The sequence below is a fragment of the Littorina saxatilis genome, linkage group LG12, assembly GCF_037325665.1.
Source record: "Littorina saxatilis isolate snail1 linkage group LG12, US_GU_Lsax_2.0, whole genome shotgun sequence".
Classification (NCBI taxonomy): Eukaryota; Metazoa; Mollusca; class Gastropoda; order Littorinimorpha; family Littorinidae; genus Littorina; species Littorina saxatilis.
In genome coordinates, this window is record NC_090256.1 from 1,063,108 (window position 1) to 1,082,840 (window position 19,733).

Below are 19,733 nucleotides of genomic sequence, written 5' to 3' on the forward strand. Positions count from 1 at the left end.
AAGATAGACACAGGTTCAAGTTACACAATTAATTTAGAAGATAGACACAGGTTCAAGTTACACAATTAATTTAGAAGATAGACACAGGTTCAAGTTACACAATTAATTTAGAAGATAGACACAGGTTCAAGTTACACAATTAATTTAGAAGATCGACACAGGTTCAAGTTACACAATTAATTTAGAAGATCGACACAGGTTCAAGTTACACAATTAATTTAGAAGATAGACACAGGTTCAAGTTACACAATTAATTTAGAAGATAGACACAGGTTCAAGTTACACAATTAATTTAGAAGATCGACACAGGTTCAAGTTACACAATTAATTTAGAAGATAGACACAGGTTCAAGTTACACAATTAATTTAGAAGATAGACACAGGTTCAAGTTACACAATTAATTTAGAAGATAGACACAGGTTCAAGTTACACAATTAATTTAGAAGATAGACACAGGTTCAAGTTACACAATTAATTTAGAAGATAGACACAGGTTCAAGTTACACAATTAATTTAGAAGATAGACACAGGTTCAAGTTACACAATTAATTTAGAAGATAGACACAGGTTCAAGTTACACAATTAATTTAGAAGATAGACACAGGTTCAAGTTACACAATTAATTTAGAAGATAGACACAGGTTCAAGTTACACAATTAATTTAGAAGATAGACACAGGTTCAAGTTACACAATTAATTTAGAAGATAGACACAGGTTCAAGTTACACAATTAATTTAGAAGATAGACACAGGTTCAAGTTACACAATTAATTTAGAAGATAGACACAGGTTCAAGTTACACAATTAATTTAGAAGATAGACACAGGTTCAAGTTACACAATTAATTTAGAAGATAGACACAGGTTCAAGTTACACAATTAATTTAGAAGATAGACACAGGTTCAAGTTACACAATTAATTTAGAAGATAGACACAGGTTCAAGTTACACAATTAATTTAGAAGATAGACACAGGTTCAAGTTACACAATTAATTTAGAAGATAGACACAGGTTCAAGTTACACAATTAATTTAGAAGATAGACACAGGTTCAAGTTACACAATTAATGTAGAAGATAGACACAGGTTCAAGTTACACAATTAATTTAGAAGATAGACACAGGTTCAAGTTACACAATTAATTTAGAAGATAGACACAGGTTCAAGTTACACAATTAATTTAGAAGATAGACACAGGTTCAAGTTACACAATTAATTTAGAAGATAGACACAGGTTCAAGTTACACAATTAATTTAGAAGATAGACACAGGTTCAAGTTACACAATTAATTTAGAAGATAGACACAGGTTCAAGTTACACAATTAATTTAGAAGATAGACACAGGTTCAAGTTACACAATTAATTTAGAAGATAGACACAGGTTCAAGTTACACAATTAATTTAGAAGATAGACACAGGTTCAAGTTACACAATTAATTTAGAAGATAGACACAGGTTCAAGTTACACAATTAATTTAGAAGATAGACACAGGTTCAAGTTACACAATTAATGTAGAAGATAGACACAGGTTCAAGTTACACAATTAATTTAGAAGATAGACACAGGTTCAAGTTACACAATTAATTTAGAAGATAGACACAGGTTCAAGTTACACAATTAATTTAGAAGATAGACACAGGTTCAAGTTACACAATTAATTTAGAAGATAGACACAGGTTCAAGTTACACAATTAATTTAGAAGATAGACACAGGTTCAAGTTACACAATTAATTTAGAAGATAGACACAGGTTCAAGTTACACAATTAATTTAGAAGATAGACACAGGTTCAAGTTACACAATTAATTTAGAAGATAGACACAGGTTCAAGTTACACAATTAATTTAGAAGATAGACACAGGTTCAAGTTACACAATTAATTTAGAAGATAGACACAGGTTCAAGTTACACAATTAATTTAGAAGATAGACACAGGTTCAAGTTACACAATTAATTTAGAAGATAGACACAGGTTCAAGTTACACAATTAATTTAGAAGATAGACACAGGTTCAAGTTACACAATTAATGTAGAAGATAGACACAGGTTCAAGTTACACAATTAATTTAGAAGATAGACACAGGTTCAAGTTACACAATTAATTTAGAAGATAGACACAGGTTCAAGTTACACAATTAATTTAGAAGATCGACACAGGTTCAAGTTACACAATTAATTTAGAAGATAGACACAGGTTCAAGTTACACAATTAATTTAGAAGATCGACACAGGTTCAAGTTACACAATTAATTTAGAAGATCGACACAGGTTCAAGTTACACAATTAATTTAGAAGATAGACACAGGTTCAAGTTACACAATTAATTTAGAAGATCGACACAGGTTCAAGTTACACAATTAATTTAGAAGATCGACACAGGTTCAAGTTACACAATTAATTTAGAAGATAGACACAGGTTCAAGTTACACAATTAATTTAGAAGATAGACACAGGTTCAAGTTACACAATTAATTTAGAAGATAGACACAGGTTCAAGTTACACAATGAATGTAGAAGATAGACACAGGTTCAAGTTACACAATGAATGTAGAAGATAGACACAGGTTCAAGTTACACAATTAATGTAGAAGATAGACACAGGTTCAAGTTACACAATTAATGTAGAAGATAGACACAGGTTCAAGTTACACAATTAATGTAGAAGATAGACACAGGTTCAAGTTACACAATTAATGTAGAAGATCGACACAGGTTCAAGTTACACAATTAATTTAGAAGATAGACACAGGTTCAAGTTACACAATTAATTTAGAAGATAGACACAGGGTCAAGTTACACAATTAATTTAGAAGATAGACACAGGTTCAAGTTACACAATTAATTTAGAAGATAGACACAGGGTCAAGTTACACAATTAATTTAGAAGATAGACACAGGGTCAAGTTACACAATTAATTTAGAAGATAGACACAGGGTCAAGTTACACAATTAATTTAGAAGATAGACACAGGGTCAAGTTACACAATTAATTTAGAAGATAGACACAGGGTCAAGTTACACAATTAATTTAGAAGATAGACACAGGGTCAAGTTACACAATTAATTTAGAAGATAGACACAGGTTCAAGTTACACAATGAATGTAGAAGATAGACACAGGTTCAAGTTACACAATTAATGTAGAAGATAGACACAGGTTCAAGTTACACAATGAATGTAGAAGATAGACACAGGTTCAAGTTACACAATGAATGTAGAAGATAGACACAGGTTCAAGTTACACAATTAATGTAGAAGATAGACACAGGTTCAAGTTACACAATGAATGTAGAAGATAGACACAGGTTCAAGTTACACAATGAATGTAGAAGATAGACACAGGTTCAAGTTACACAATGAATGTAGAAGATAGACACAGGTTCAAGTTACACAATGAATGTAGAAGATAGACACAGGTTCAAGTTACACAATGAATTTAGAAGATAGACACAGGTTCAAGTTACAAAATTAATGTAGAAGATAGACACAGGTTCAAGTTACACAATTAATGTAGAAGATAGACACAGGTTCAAGTTACACAATTAATGTAGAAGATAGACACAGGTTCAAGTTACACAATTAATGTAGAAGATAGACACAGGTTCAAGTTACAACATTAATTGATCATTCCTACTCTGCCCAGAAAGCAGCCATGTCACATTTTGCGTATGTGTCTATATATGTGGAATGATACTCTGTCTCATGTAAAGGCCTGGACGGATCTTTCAAGAGTTAAAAGATGGTTTACATAATCTTACATGAACAAACAACTCTTTACATATGTATTTCACATTTACATTTCCAAGTCTTACATTTCCAAGTCTTACATTTCCAAGTCTTACATTTCCAAGTCTTACATTTCCAAGTCTTATATTTCCAAGTCTTTCATTTCCAAGTCTTATATTTTCCCAAGTCTTACATTTCCATAGCTCAACTCAACTCAACTCAACTCAAATTTTATTGGCTTCAATTTTCATAGAAGAATTTGTCTTGCGCTTGGGAGAAAGTAAGAGTATAACATATAAAAACAGCTTACTGACTACCGGGATAACATGCAGTTTAGTTCAGTTAGGTTCAAGACTGGGGATCTCATGGCTATGCTGGAAAAATTCTCCTATTTAAAATTCTGAGCAGTTTTACACAGACACAAATAAACAAAGACTTGCAAACGGTGGAATTCAGAAGCATTAGATAAACCTAAGATTGAAATATTCACAGTTACTGCAACACCTAGAGTCATGCACTTGTATTCTTCTGATGAAATCATACTAAAAGCTAATGATGTATCCCAAAACGGTTCAAATCACTCCGCTATGATGCCTACATTTACAATATGTATGCTGAACATCAATCTCCAGGTATTAGTGTTCCCAAAACGGTTCAAATCACTCCGCTATGATGCCTACATTTACAATATGTACGCTGAACATCAATCTCCAGGTATTAGTGTCCCCAAAACGGTTCAGCAAAGATACTTACACTTTGTACGTTGAACGACAATATCCACCTCTCCATTGGGCATGTACTGGTATGTAAAGATACTTACACTTTGTACGTTGCACGACAATATCCACCTCTCCATTGGGCATGTACTGGTATGTAAAGATACTTACACTTTGTACGTTGAACGACAATATCCACCTCTCCATTGGGCATGTACTGGTATGTAAAGATACTTACACTTTGTACGTTGAACGACAATATCCACCTCTCCATTGGGCATGTACTGGTATGTAAAGGTACTTACACTTTGTACGTTGAACGACAATATCCACCTCTCCATTGGGCATGTACTGGTATGTAAAGATACTTACACTTTGTACGTTGAACGACAATATCCACCTCTCCATTGGGCATGTACTGGTATGTAAAGGAGAAGAGACAGTCATCGTCATCCTTAAACTGACACTTGCGAATCCCTGGACGGTCTGAAAAGATCATTCAAATCAAGATAACTTATCAATTGCTCCCAATAACAATGCTTCCAATTAGATTTCAAATAATTGAGGAAAATACATAAGAAAAAAACCCATTGACTTCTTTGAAAAGTGTTTTTATTCTTGAAGATACCATTACCCTCAGGCCTGTAAAATGGGAAATACAATATAAATATACTTGAAAAGTAAGCTGGTACTGGCTTTCTTAAAGAAAAACCTAACAGTACCAAAAGCTTATACTGCAGCGCATGACCATGAGGTGGAAAGAAAATTAGGACCATTTAATATTCCCTGGTAACACAAGACACAGACTACAGTAGACCCTTTTCAAGACTCCTGATTTCAGACTACAGTAGACCCTTTTCAAGACTCCTGATTTCAGACTACAGTAGACCCCCCTTTTCAAGACTCCTGATTTCAGACTACAGTAGAAGCCCCTTTTCAAGACTCCTGATTTCAGACTACAGTAGACCCCCCTTTTCAAGACTCCTGATTTCAGACTACAGTAGACCCCCCTTTTCAAGACTCCTGATTTCAGACTACAGTAGACCCCCCTTTTCAAGACTCCTGATTTCAGACTACAGTAGACCCCCCTTTTCAAGACTCCTGATTTCAGACTACAGTAGAAGCCCCTTTTCAAGACTCCTGATTTCATACTACAGTAGACCCCCCTTTTCAAGACTCCTCATTTCAGACTACAGTAGACCCCCCTTTTCAAGACTCCTGATTTCAGACTACAGTAGACCCCCCTTTTCAAGACTCCTGATTTCAGACTACAGTAGACCCCCCTTTTCAAGACTCCTGATTTCAGACTACAGTAGACCCCCCTTTTCAAGACTCCTGATTTCAGACTACAGTAGACCCCCCTTTTCAAGACTCCTCATTTCAGACTACAGTAGACCCCCCTTTTCAAGACTCCTCATTTCAGACTACAGTAGACCCCCCTTTTCAAGACTCCTCATTTCAGACTACAGTAGACCCCCCTTTTCAAGACTCCTGATTTCAGACTACAGTAGACCCCCCTTTTCAAGACTCCTCATTTCAGACTACAGTAGACCCCCCTTTTCAAGACTCCTCATTTCAGACTACAGTAGACCCCCCTTTTCAAGACTCCTCATTTCAGACTACAGTAGACCCCCCTTTTCAAGACTCCTGATTTCAGACTACAGTAGACCCCCCTTTTCAAGACTCCTCATTTCAGACTACAGTAGACCCCCCTTTTTAAGACTCCTGATTTCAGACTACAGTAGACCCCCCTTTTCAAGACTCCTGATTTCAGACTACAGTAGACCCCCCTTTTCAAGACTCCTCATTTCAGACTACAGTAGACCCCCCTTTTCAAGACTCCTGATTTCAGACTACAGTAGACCGCCCTTTTCAAGACTCCTGATTTCAGACTACAGTAGACCCCCCTTTTCAAGACTCCTGATTTCAGACTACAGTAGACCCCCCTTTTCAAGACTCCTGATTTCAGACTACAGTAGACCCCCCTTTTCAAGACTCCTCATTTCAGACTACAGTAGACCCCCCTTTTCAAGACTCCTCATTTCAGACTACAGTAGACCCCCCTTTTCAAGACTCCTCATTTCAGACTACAGTAGACCCCCCTTTTCAAGACTCCTCATTTCAGACTACAGTAGACCCCCCTTTTTAAGACTCCTGATTTCAGACTACAGTAGACCCCCCTTTTCAAGACTCCTGATTTCAGACTACAGTAGACCCCCCTTTTCAAGACTCCTGATTTCAGACTACAGTAGACCCCCCTTTTCAAGACTCCTGATTTCAGACTACAGTAGACCCCCCTTTTCAAGACTCCTGATTTCAGACTACAGTAGACCCCCCTTTTCAAGACTCCTGATTTCAGACTACAGTAGACCCCCCTTTTCAAGACTCCTCATTTCAGACTACAGTAGACCCCCCTTTTCAAGACTCCTGATTTCAGACTACAGTAGACCCCCCTTTTCAAGACTCCTCATTTCAGACTACAGTAGACCCCCCTTTTCAAGACTCCTGATTTCAGACTACAGTAGACCCCCCTTTTCAAGACTCCTGATTTCAGACTACAGTAGACCCCCCTTTTCAAGACTCCTGATTTCAGACTACAGTAGACCCCCCTTTTCAAGACTCCTGATTTCAGACTACAGTAGACCCCCCTTTTCAAGACTCCTGATTTCAGACTACAGTAGACCCCCCTTTTCAAGACTCCTGATTTCAGACTACAGTAGACCCCCCTTTTCAAGACTCCTCATTTCAGACTACAGTAGACCCCCCTTTTCAAGACTCCTCATTTCAGACTACAGTAGACCCCCCTTTTCAAGACTCCTCATTTCAGACTACAGTAGACCCCCCTTTTCAAGACTCCTGATTTCAGACTACAGTAGACCCCCCTTTTCAAGACTCCTGATTTCAGACTACAGTAGACCGCCCTTTTCAAGACTCCTGATTTCAGACTACAGTAGACCGCCCTTTTCAAGACTCCTGATTTCAGACTACAGTAGACCCCCCTTTTCAAGACTCCTGATTTCAGACTACAGTAGACCCCCCTTTTCAAGACTCCTCATTTCAGACTACAGTAGACCACCCTTTTCAAGACTCCTGATTTCAGACTACAGTAGACCGCCCTTTTCAAGACTCCTGATTTCAGACTACAGTAGACCGCCCTTTTCAAGACTCCTGATTTCAGACTACAGTAGACCGCCCTTTTCAAGACTCCTGATTTCAGACTACAGTAGACCGCCCTTTTCAAGACTCCTGATTTCAGACTACAGTAGACCGCCCTTTTCAAGACTCCTGATTTCAGACTACAGTAGACCCCCCTTTTCAAGACTCCTGATTTCAGACTACAGTAGACCCCCCTTTTCAAGACTCCTGATTTCAGACTACAGTAGACCGCCCTTTTCAAGACTCCTGATTTCAGACTACAGTAGACCGCCCTTTTCAAGACTCCTGATTTCAGACTACAGTAGACCACCCTTTTCAAGACTCCTGATTTCAGACTACAGTAGACCCCCCTTTTCAAGACTCCTGATTTCAGACTACAGTAGACCCCCCTTTTCAAGACTCCTGATTTCAGACTACAGTAGACCCCCCTTTTCAAGACTCCTGATTTCAGACTACAGTAGACCCCCCTTTTCAAGACTCCTCATTTCAGACTACAGTAGACCCCCCTTTTCAAGACTCCTGATTTCAGACTACAGTAGACCCCCCTTTTCAAGACTCCTCATTTCAGACTACAGTAGACCCCCCTTTTCAAGACTCCTGATTTCAGACTACAGTAGACCCCCCTTTTCAAGACTCCTGATTTCAGACTACAGTAGACCGCCCTTTTCAAGACTCCTGATTTCAGACTACAGTAGACCGCCCTTTTCAAGACTCCTGATTTCAGACTACAGTAGACCCCCCTTTTCAAGACTCCTGATTTCAGACTACAGTAGACCCCCCTTTTCAAGACTCCTGATTTCAGACTACAGTAGACCACCCTTTTCAAGACTCCTGATTTCAGACTACAGTAGACCACCCTTTTCAAGACTCCTGATTTCAGACTACAGTAGACCGCCCTTTTCAAGACTCCTGATTTCAGACTACAGTAGACCGCCCTTTTCAAGACTCCTGATTTCAGACTACAGTAGACCGCCCTTTTCAAGACTCCTGATTTCAGACTACAGTAGACCGCCCTTTTCAAGACTCCTGATTTCAGACTACAGTAGACCACCCTTTTCAAGACTCCTGATTTCAGACTACAGTAGACCCCCCTTTTCAAGACTCCTGATTTCAGACTACAGTAGACCCCCCTTTTCAAGACTCCTGATTTCAGACTACAGTAGAAGCCCCTTTTCAAGACTCCTGATTTCAGACTACAGTAGACCCCCCTTTTCAAGACTCCTGATTTCAGACTACAGTAGACCCCCCTTTTCAAGACTCCTGATTTCAGACTACAGTAGACCACCCTTTTCAAGACTCCTGATTTCAGACTACAGTAGAAGCCCCTTTTCAAGACTCCTGATTTCAGACTTCCTTGAATTCCAAGACCCTGCTTTTTCACATTTGCTGTTCATAATGTCTCTGAATTTACCTCCATTTTCAGACTCTTTTTATCAGATGTTTGGTTGTCATAAAAGGGGTGTTCCACAGTTCCAACCCTTCTAGCTACAAGACCTGCACATGGTCATCCTCAAAGACAGTGCCTACACCTATGGGCTTAAAAAAGAAATAAAGCGCCAAAGTTAACACGATTCTACAAAATGATGTAACTCACTAGGCAGTTCACTTTGGATGTGGATGAGGTCCTTCCTGCAGTCACGGTTGCACTGTTCTTCCGTCAGCGGACCCGAGTCGAAGGCCGCGCACTGGACGCAGGCTTTGTTCTCCTCACACTTGCCAGGGCAGGCCTGCAGCAAAAAACATTTGCGTAATATAATCGAACAACAGCAAAAGCAGTGCTCTAGAATTCAAACAACTGGATGGCAGCATAAAGATTTGCACTAAAATAAAACAAGAAAAGAGTGCAGCAAAAAATATTGTTGCTATATTCATGGCAATTAATATTACTGCAGCAAAAAGATTTGTGTTATATTCCCGAAAACAAGATTTCATCAAACAAAAGTGCAGCTTTCTTCCAGACAACAAGATTGCTGCTAAACGATCCAGGACAACAAGACAGCAAGATTGCTGCTAAACGATCCAGGACAACAAGACAGCAAGATTGCTGCTAAACGATCCAGGACAACAAGATTGCTGCTAAACGATCCAGGACAACAAGATTGCTGCTAAACGATCCAGGACAACAAGATTGCTGCTAAACGATCCAGGACAACAAGACAGCAAGATTGCTGCTAAACGATCCAGGACAACAAGATTGCTGCTAAACGATCCAGGACAACAAGATTGCTGCTAAACGATCCAGGACAACAAGATTGCTGCTAAACGATCCAGGACAACAAGACAGCAAGATTGCTGCTAAACGATCCAGGACAACAAGATTGCTGCTAAACGATCCAGGACAACAAGATTGCTGCTAAACGATCCAGGACAACAAGATTGCTGCTAAACGATCCAGGACAACAAGACAGCAAGATTACTGCTAAACGATCCAGGACAACAAGATTGCTGCTAAACGATCCAGGACAACAAGATTGCTGCTAAACGATCCAGGACAACAAGACAGCAAGATTGCTGCTAAACGATCCAGGACAACAAGATTGCTGCTAAACGATCCAGGACAACAAGATTGCTGCTAAACGCTCCAGGACAACAAGATTGCTGCTAAACGATCCAGGACAACAAGACAGCAAGATTGCTGCTAAACGATCCAGGACAACAAGACAACAAGATTGCTGCTAAACGATCCAGGACAACAAGATTACTGCTAAACGATCCAGGACAACAAGATTACTGCTAAACGATCCAGGACAACAAGACAGCAAGATTGCTGCTAAACGATCCAGGACAACAAGATTACTGCTAAACGATCCAGGACAACAAGACAACAAGATTGCTGCTAAACGATCCAGGACAACAAGATTGCTGCTAAACGATCCAGGACAACAAGATTGCTGCTAAACGCTCCAGGACAACAAGACAGCAAGATTGCTGCTAAACGCTCCAGGACAACAAGACAGCAAGATTACTGCTAAACGCTCCAGGACAGCAAGATTACTGCTAAACGATCCAGGACAACAAGACAACAAGATTACTGCTAAACGATCCAGGACAGCAAGATTACTGCTAAACGATCCAGGACAACAAGATTGCTGCTAAACGCTCCAGGACAACAAGATTGCTGCTAAACGATCCAGGACAACAAGACAACAAGATTGCTGCTAAACGCTCCAGGACAACAAGATTGCTGCTAAACGCTCCAGGACAACAAGATTGCTGCTAAACGCTCCAGGACAACAAGATTGCTGCTAAACGATCCAGGACAACAAGATTGCTGCTAAACGATCCAGGACAACAAGATTACTGCTAAACGATCCAGGACAACAAGACAGCAAGATTGCTGCTAAACGCTCCAGGACAACAAGATTACTGCTAAACGATCCAGGACAACAAGACAGCAAGATTACTGCTAAACGCTCCAGGACAACAAGATTGCTGCTAAACGATCCAGGACAACAAGATTGCTGCTAAACGATCCAGGACAACAAGACAGCAAGATTACTGCTAAACGATCCAGGACAACAAGACAGCAAGATTGCTGCTAAACGCTCCAGGACAACAAGACAGCAAGATTACTGCTAAACGCTCCAGGACAACAAGACAACAAGATTGCTGCTAAACGCTCCAGGACAACAAGATTGCTGCTAAACGCTCCAGGACAACAAGACAGCAAGATTACTGCTAAACGCTCCAGGACAACAAGACAACAAGATTGCTGCTAAACGCTCCAGGACAACAAGATTGCTGCTAAACGATCCAGGACAACAAGATTGCTGCTAAACGATCCAGGACAACAAGACAACAAGATTGCTGCTAAACGATCCAGGACAACAAGACAACAAGATTGCTGCTAAACGATCCAGGACAACAAGATTGCTGCTAAACGATCCAGGACAACAAGACAGCAAGATTGCTGCTAAACGCTCCAGGACAACAAGATTGCTGCTAAACGATCCAGGACAACAAGATTGCTGCTAAACGATCCAGGACAACAAGACAACAAGATTGCTGCTAAACGATCCAGGACAACAAGATTGCTGCTAAACGATCCAGGACAACAAGACTACAACAACAAAAGTTACTTTATCACAGATGAGAACAAAAAATGACCGATGAAACTTGTCAATCTTTTTACACCAAACTGAGTACCAAGAGATCAAACGAGGAAGAATTTCATCTCTATTAGGTTCAAAGAAAAAGACGGCAGCAAAAAGATTTGCACAACATTTTCGAAGAACCATATCACAGCCAAACCATTTGCACGACGTTCAAACAACCATATCACAGCCAAACCATTTGCACGACATTCAAACAACCATATTACAGCCAAACCATTTGCACGACGTTCAAACAACAAAATTGCAGCAAAAAGTTTGTAACTCATTGCTTTGCAGTTAACAGCCGACACAACCACAGAGAACGTATCCACACATCTTGAACAACATTTTGTTTTGTCTCTCTCAAAAGCAAACGTGAAAGTGAAAAGGACCTCATGTGAAATATCCGCGGCTTTATGAGAACTGATTTTCTGCGGCATTATGAGAAATCATTTTCTGTCAACTTACCGGACAGTCGTCACAGGTGGGCCCCATGTATTGTGCATCGCAGAAACACTGGTTACACGAACACTTTCCATGCCCGCTGCACTCCATCTGAAAAGACAACACATAACATGAATGATCTCATCGCAGTAACACTGTTATTTTTCCCCACATTATCTCACCCTCTTCTATTTCTGTCAGTCTGCCTCTGTCAATGGGACAATACTTTCCCAACTCTTTCCCACTAACATCAGTCACTATAGGCCAGTCACTATAGGCCAGTCACTAGGCCAGTCACTAGGCCAGTCACTATAGGCCAGTCACTAGGCCAGTCACTAGGCCAGTCACTAGGCCAGTCACTATAGGCCAGTCACTATAGGCCAGTCACTATAGGCCAGTCACTAGGCCAGTCACTAGGCCAGTCACTATAGGCCAGTCACTAGGCCAGTCACTAGGCCAGTCACTATAGGCCAGTCACTAGGCCAGTCACTAGGCCAGTCACTAGGCCAGTCACTAGGCCAGTCACTATAGGCCAGTCACTATAGGCCAGTCACTAGGCCAGTCACTAGGCCAGTCACTAGGCCAGTCACTAGGCCAGTCACTAGGCCAGTCACTAGGCCAGTCACTAGGCCAGTCACTAGGCCAGTCACTATAGGCCAGTCACTAGGCCAGTCACTAGGCCAGTCACTATAGGCCAGTCACTAGGCCAGTCACTAGGCCAGTCACTAGGCCAGTCACTAGGCCAGTCACTAGGCCAGTCACTAGGCCAGTCACTAGGCCAGTCACTAGGCCAGTCACTAGGCCAGTCACTAGGCCAGTCACTATAGGCCAGTCACTATAGGCCAGTCACTATAGGCCAGTCACTAGGCCAGTCACTAGGCCAGTCACTATAGGCCAGTCACTATAGGCCAGTCACTAGGCCAGTCACTAGGCCAGTCACTATAGGCCAGTCACTATAGGCCAGTCACTAGGCCAGTCACTATAGGCCAGTCACTATAGGCCAGTCACTAGGCCAGTCACTAGGCCAGTCACTAGGCCAGTCACTAGGCCAGTCACTATAGGCCAGTCACTAGGCCAGTCACTATAGGCCAGTCACTAGGCCAGTCACTAGGCCAGTCACTAGGCCAGTCATTAGACCAGTCATTAGGCCAGTCACTATAGGCCAGTCACTATAGGCCAGTCACTAGGCCAGTCACTATAGGCCAGTCACTAGGCCAGTCACTAGGCCAGTCACTAGGCCAGTCACTAGGCCAGTCACTATAGGCCAGTCACTATAGGCCAGTCACTATAGGCCAGTCACTATAGGCCAGTCACTATAGGCCAGTCACTAGGCCAGTCATTAGGCCAGTCACTAGCGAGGGGTTGTGTCTGAACCACGTGTACAGAAACCACGTGACCATTATTTGTCCATGAAAAGCAAGGGTACTCACTCTTTCACAAACCACACAAACCCGACAGGGTTATTTCCACAATTCATACTTTACCATGTCAATGTCAAGAATACAAGGGTCACTCACCCCGTTGCTCCCGACACAGCTGGAGTTGCCTTTCCTGCAAGAACAGGTGTCACCCTCGTAGCCAGGGTTACACTCACACACCCCACAGTTACACACGCCTCGCTCTGATCCTGCAACATCATGATATATTGATAACTCATGGAGCGTGACAACACACAAAATACAACGCATTCTGACAGCAGGATCTATGACCTGTGACATTGTGCAAGGCATGAAAACACGCACACAACACACTCAGCGTGACAACACACAAAATACAACGCATTCTGACAGCAGGATCTATGACCTGTGACATTGTGTAAGGCATGAAAACACGCACACAACACACCGAGCCTGACAACACACAAAATACAACGCATTCTGACAGCGTGACCTGTGACAATTATGCAAGTCATGTGACACACTAAGAATGAATACCAGGGTTCGTACAGTTTTTTTGTTATAAAATTCAAGGACTTTTCAAGGACTTTCAAGACCTTCTGAAGAGAAAATCAAGCACCCTCTTACCTTCAAAGTTCGCAATGAAACCCTCGTTGGTTATTATGCCCCCTTCCCGCACGCCGATTTAAATCATTGGATGTTCAAAAACGAATGATTTAATTTTTGAAAAAGGCGACAGATTGGTAGCAGACAGACTAACAAGGGACTGTAGGTTACTGTTCAACTTTTTCTTTGAGGTTATCAAATACAAAATCATAGCAATTGTTTATTGTGGGTGGTTGCTGTGTAATCGGTTTACAGCATTAGAGTTTTTAAGGACTTTCAGGATCTTGTCAATTTTTTAAGCACTTTCAAGGCCTTGAAACTGACCCCTCCGAATTCAAGCACTTTCAAGGATTTCAAGCACCTTTACGAACCCTAGAATACACACACACAACACACTGAGCGTGACAACACACCAAATACGGTTTTACCTGCAATGAAAGAACACCCTTTGGAACCTTTTTTCTACATTACAGGTGTTCTTCCTCCACTCCTCCACCCCTCCACCCCTCCACCCAATTAGCCACAGACACACACAGATACACCCTTGACAGTTTGCTGAATACAGACAGCATTCACACACACACACACTCAGAAAAAGGACAAAAGTTACTGCCCACTGCACAACGTTTTGATGAATACACAGCATCCACACAGAGAGAGAGAGAGAGAGAGAATTGAACTTTATTTAACAAGGATTAAGAGAAAGACACAGAGAGAGAGAGAGAGAGAGAGAGAGAGAGAGAGAGAGAGAGAGAGAGAGAGAGAGAGAGAGAGAGAGAGAGAGAGAGAGAGAGAGAGAGAGAGAATTGAATTGAATTGAATTGAACTTTATTTAACAAGGATTAAGAGAGAGAGAGAGATAGAGAGACAATGACAATGACAAATTCTTTATTAACGAGGGTAATGGCATAAGCAAACAGGTGCTTTTTTACATCCAGCCCTCGCCCATGGGAGGGTTTAATCTAATGATAATACGTTTTAAAAATGTTGGAATATCAATTAAAGAAGTAAGGGGGAGAGAGAGAGGGGGGATATAAAATACTGACCACCACAGATGCCGAACTCTGTGTAATCGCAAGCCTGATTATCGCACTGACAATACAGTTCTCCGTAGCCTGGGTTACAAACACACTTGCCACACACGCACTGTCCCCTTCCGGAGCATGGCACTGTTGAGTTTCCCCTGAAAGAGATCAATCATTTTAACTGAGAAACTTTTTTTTCTCATTTCCTTGTTTCAGTGTAATAATAACAATAACAACACGTTATTGTCCATTAAAATGTTACATAACAAGAAATTCCTCCGAGGTAGGAAAAACACCCCCGTTGGTCAAAGGGAAATAACCATTGTCACTGCCACCAACTGAGAAGGTTATTTCCCTTTGACCATTAATATGTCCCTCTATAAGTCCTTGTAGAATCTTAATCCACCAATAACTCCCTAACCGTGTGTTTGACTGGTCCCAATTTTTGTAAGGACCGTCTCAGGAATGTATAGAACCTGTTCACCAAGTTTGGTGACGATCGGTCCGTTCATTCTTGAGATCTATATGCGAACACAAACAAACAAACAAACACATCGACCGAATCCTATACACACCAATAACTCCCTAACCGTGTGTTTGACTGGTCCCAATTTTTGTAAGGACCGTCTCAGGAATGTATAAAACCTGTTCACCAAGTTTGGTGACGATCGGTTCGTTCATTCTTGAGATCTATATGCGAACACAAACACACAAACACACAAACAAACAAACACATCGAGCGAATCCTATACACACCCCTATACCAGGGGTGTAAAAATGGAAAATTTTCTTGGGAACCTTCCTTCTAAGGCCTCCTAAAATCTCAATCGACAAGGCTGGTTGCACAGTGTCAATGTTTCAACTGTCAACAAGGGTGGTTGCCCTGTGTCAATGTTACAACTGTCAACAAGGCTGGTTGCCCTGTGTCAATGCTTCAACTGTCAACAAGGGTGGTTGCCCTGTGTCAATGTTTCAACTGTCAACAAGGCTGGTTGCCCTGTGTCAATGTTTCAACTGTCAACAAGGCTGGTTGCCCTGTGTCAATGTTACAACTGTCAACAAGGCTGGTTGCCCTGTGTCAATGCTACAACTGTCAACAAGGCTGGTTGCCCTGTGTCAATGCTTCAACTGTCAACAAGGCTGGTTGCCCTGTGTCAATGCTACAACTGTCAACAAGGCTGGTTGCCCTGTGTCAATGTTACAACTGTCAACAAGGCTGGTTGCCCTGTGTCAATGTTACAACTGTCAACAAGGCTGGTTGCCCTGTGTCAATGTTACAACTGTCAACAAGGGTGGTTGCCCTGTGTCAATGTTACAACTGTCAACAAGGCTGGTTGCCCTGTGTCAATGTTACAACTGTCAACAAGGCTGGTTGCCCTGTGTCAATGTTACAACTGTCAACAAGGCTGGTTGTACTGTGTCAATGTTTCAACTGTCAACAAGGCTGGTTGTACTGTGTCAATGCTTCAACTGTCAACAAGGCTGGTTGCACTGTGTCAATGCTACAACTGTCAACAAGGGTGGTTGCCCTGTGTCAATGTTTCAACTGTCAACAAGGCTGGTTGCCCTGTGTCAATGCTACAACTGTCAACAAGGCTGGTTGCCCTGTGTCAATGTTACAACTGTCAACAAGGCTGGTTGCCCTGTGTCAATGTTACAACTGTCAACAAGGCTGGTTGCCCTGTGTCAATGTTACAACTGTCAACAAGGCTGGTTGCCCTGTGTCAATGTTACAACTGTCAACAAGGCTGGTTGCCCTGTGTCAATGTTACAACTGTCAACAAGGCTGGTTGCCCTGTGTCAATGTTACAACTGTCAACAAGGCTGGTTGCCCTGTGTCAATGTTACAACTGTCAACAAGGCTGGTTGCCCTGTGTCAATGTTACAACTGTCAACAAGGCTGGTTGCCCTGTGTCAATGTTACAACTGTCAACAAGGCTGGTTGCCCTGTGTCAATGTTACAACTGTCAACAAGGCTGGTTGCCCTGTGTCAATGTTACAACTGTCAACAAGGGTGGTTGCCCTGTGTCAATGTTACAACTGTCAACAAGGCTGGTTGCCCTGTGTCAATGTTACAACTGTCAACAAGGCTGGTTGCCCTGTGTCAATGTTACAACTGTCAACAAGGCTGGTTGCCCTGTGTCAATGTTACAACTGTCAACAAGGCTGGTTGCCCTGTGTCAATGTTACAACTGTCAACAAGGCTGGTTGCCCTGTGTCAATGTTACAACTGTCAACAAGGCTGGTTGCCCTGTGTCAATGTTACAACTGTCAACAAGGCTGGTTGCCCTGTGTCAATGTTACAACTGTCAACAAGGCTGGTTGCCCTGTGTCAATGTTACAACTGTCAACAAGGCTGGTTGCCCTGTGTCAATGTTACAACTGTCAACAAGGCTGGTTGCCCTGTGTCAATGTTACAACTGTCAACAAGGCTGGTTGCCCTGTGTCAATGTTACAACTGTCAACAAGGCTGGTTGCCCTGTGTCAATGCTACAACTGTCAACAAGGCTGGTTGCCCTGTGTCAATGTTACAACTGTCAACAAGGGTGGTTGCCCTGTGTCAATGTTACAACTGTCAACAAGGCTGGTTGCCCTGTGTCAATGTTACAACTGTCAACAAGGCTGGTTGCCCTGTGTCAATGTTACAACTGTCAACAAGGCTGGTTGCCCTGTGTCAATGTTACAACTGTCAACAAGGCTGGTTGCCCTGTGTCAATGTTACAACTGTCAACAAGGCTGGTTGCCCTGTGTCAATGTTACAACTGTCAACAAGGGTGGTTGCCCTGTGTCAATGTTACAACTGTCAACAAGGGTGGTTGCCCTGTGTCAATGTTACAACTGTCAACAAGGGTGGTTGCCCTGTGTCAATGTTACAACTGTCAACAAGGCTGGTTGCCCTGTGTCAATGTTACAACTGTCAACAAGGGTGGTTGCCCTGTGTCAATGTTACAACTGTCAACAAGGCTGGTTGCCCTGTGTCAATGTTACAACTGTCAACAAGGCTGGTTGCCCTGTGTCAATGCTTCAACTGTCAACAAGGGTGGTTGCCCTGTGTCAATGCTTCAACTGTCAACAAGGCTGGTTGCCCTGTGTCAATGTTTCAACTGTCAACAAGGGTGGTTGCCCTGTGTCAATGCTTCAACTGTCAACAAGGCTGGTTGCCCTGTGTCAATGTTTCAACTGTCAACACACCAAATGCTTTGGTAACAATTTATTTACCTTAAGCTCTGCGTGTCCGTCTGAACATGCACACCTGCAAGCACGCACGCACGCATGCACATACACACAGACAGACAGACAGACAGACAGACAGACACACACACACACACAGACAGACACACACACACACATACACACACACAGGGACACACACACACATACAGCCACAGACACAGACACAGACACACACACAGACAGAGACACACACACACACACATACATACACACACACAGACACAGACACAGACACACACACACAGACACACACGGAGAGAGGAGTTCGGTACTTACAAGCACTTTTTGTCCGATTCCTTACTGCTGACCTCAGACGAGTCACACTCACAGTTCTCACCATAGCGACCAGGATTACAAGAACAGACGCCACACTCGTATGTGCCGTTGCCGTCAAAACACTTTGGACTGTTTGGTATCTGAGCAAAAGATGTACAAAACATTTTCTCATCTAATTGATACAAAAATGCACATTTCTCATTGCCTATCACATTTCTCATTGCCTATCACATGAAAACATCAAAACTGTTCAGTTGAAGAAAGAGGTCTGAAAAATCAATTTTCAGTAATGTTAGTGGACGCTACAACATGCTTCCCTACACAGCCCTGTAGAAATGGGAATAAGAATAAATATTTCCATCCATTTTTTTCAAAATTCAGAAACGTGCATCCCTCAGGTTATGAAAGGAATGCCTGGCTTTTAATAATATCTTCTTCTGTAGCTGCATTCATGGGCTAAAACTCCCACGTACACTTGTGCTTTTAGCACGAGTTGACTTTAATGTTCGGCCATTTTGACACCGCCATTTAGGCAGCCATACTCTGACTTCGTCCGCAGCATGCTTCATGTCTTGTTTGTTTCGTTCATGGGCTGAAACTCCCTCGTGTATGACCGTTTTTACCCCGCCATTTAGGCAGCCATACGCCGCTTTCGGGGGAAGCATGCTGGGCATTTTCGTGTTTTTATAACCCACAGAACTCTGACATGGATTACAGGATCCTTTCCGTGCGCACTTGGTCTTGTGCTTTCGTGTACACATGAAGGGTGATAAGGCACTAGCAGGTCAGCACATTAGTTGACCTGGGAGATCGGACAAATCTCCATCCTTAACCCACCAGGCCGTCGCGGCCAGGATTTGAACTCACGACCTTCCGATTAGGAGACCGATGTCTTAACCACCATTTCTAACACACACTGCGCCCGTCACCTTGCTTGATCATTTTTGTGTTTCTATACCCACCCAACTCTAAAATGGATTAAAAGATCTTTTTCATGTGCAATTGCACTTGTGCCTGCCTGCCTGCACATATGAAGGGTGATAAGGCACTAGCAGGTC

At 42.1% G+C, this 19,733-nt stretch overlaps 2 protein-coding genes across 3 annotated transcripts in view; both read right to left on the reverse strand.

Moving 5' to 3' along the window:
* Window positions 1-19,733, reverse strand: part of LOC138981018 (integrin beta-PS-like) — a 67,848-nt gene that overhangs the window by 11,221 nt on the left and 36,894 nt on the right. Inside the window, exons 15-21 of one of the 2 annotated variants that reach the window (XM_070353809.1) lie at window positions 18,676-18,815; window positions 15,187-15,323; window positions 13,655-13,764; window positions 12,162-12,248; window positions 9,194-9,326; window positions 4,844-4,929; window positions 4,548-4,575 (exon numbers count right to left, since the gene is read on the reverse strand). In XM_070353809.1, the coding sequence (XP_070209910.1) occupies window positions 4,548-4,575; window positions 4,844-4,929; window positions 9,194-9,326; window positions 12,162-12,248; window positions 13,655-13,764; window positions 15,187-15,323; window positions 18,676-18,815 (721 nt within the window). Of the gene's footprint in view, window positions 1-4,547; window positions 4,576-4,815; window positions 4,930-9,193; window positions 9,327-12,161; window positions 12,249-13,654; window positions 13,765-15,186; window positions 15,324-18,675; window positions 18,816-19,733 lie in introns of both variants that reach the window. The other variant, XM_070353808.1, reaches the window with a different exon arrangement.
* Window positions 5,080-9,107, reverse strand: LOC138983272 (uncharacterized). The gene is made up of 4 exons (XM_070356701.1): window positions 9,094-9,107; window positions 8,365-8,480; window positions 7,910-7,962; window positions 5,080-5,085 (listed from the first exon to the last, which is right to left on the reverse strand). Exons 1-4 carry the CDS (start codon window positions 9,105-9,107, stop codon window positions 5,080-5,082), a joined length of 189 nt encoding a protein of 62 aa, XP_070212802.1.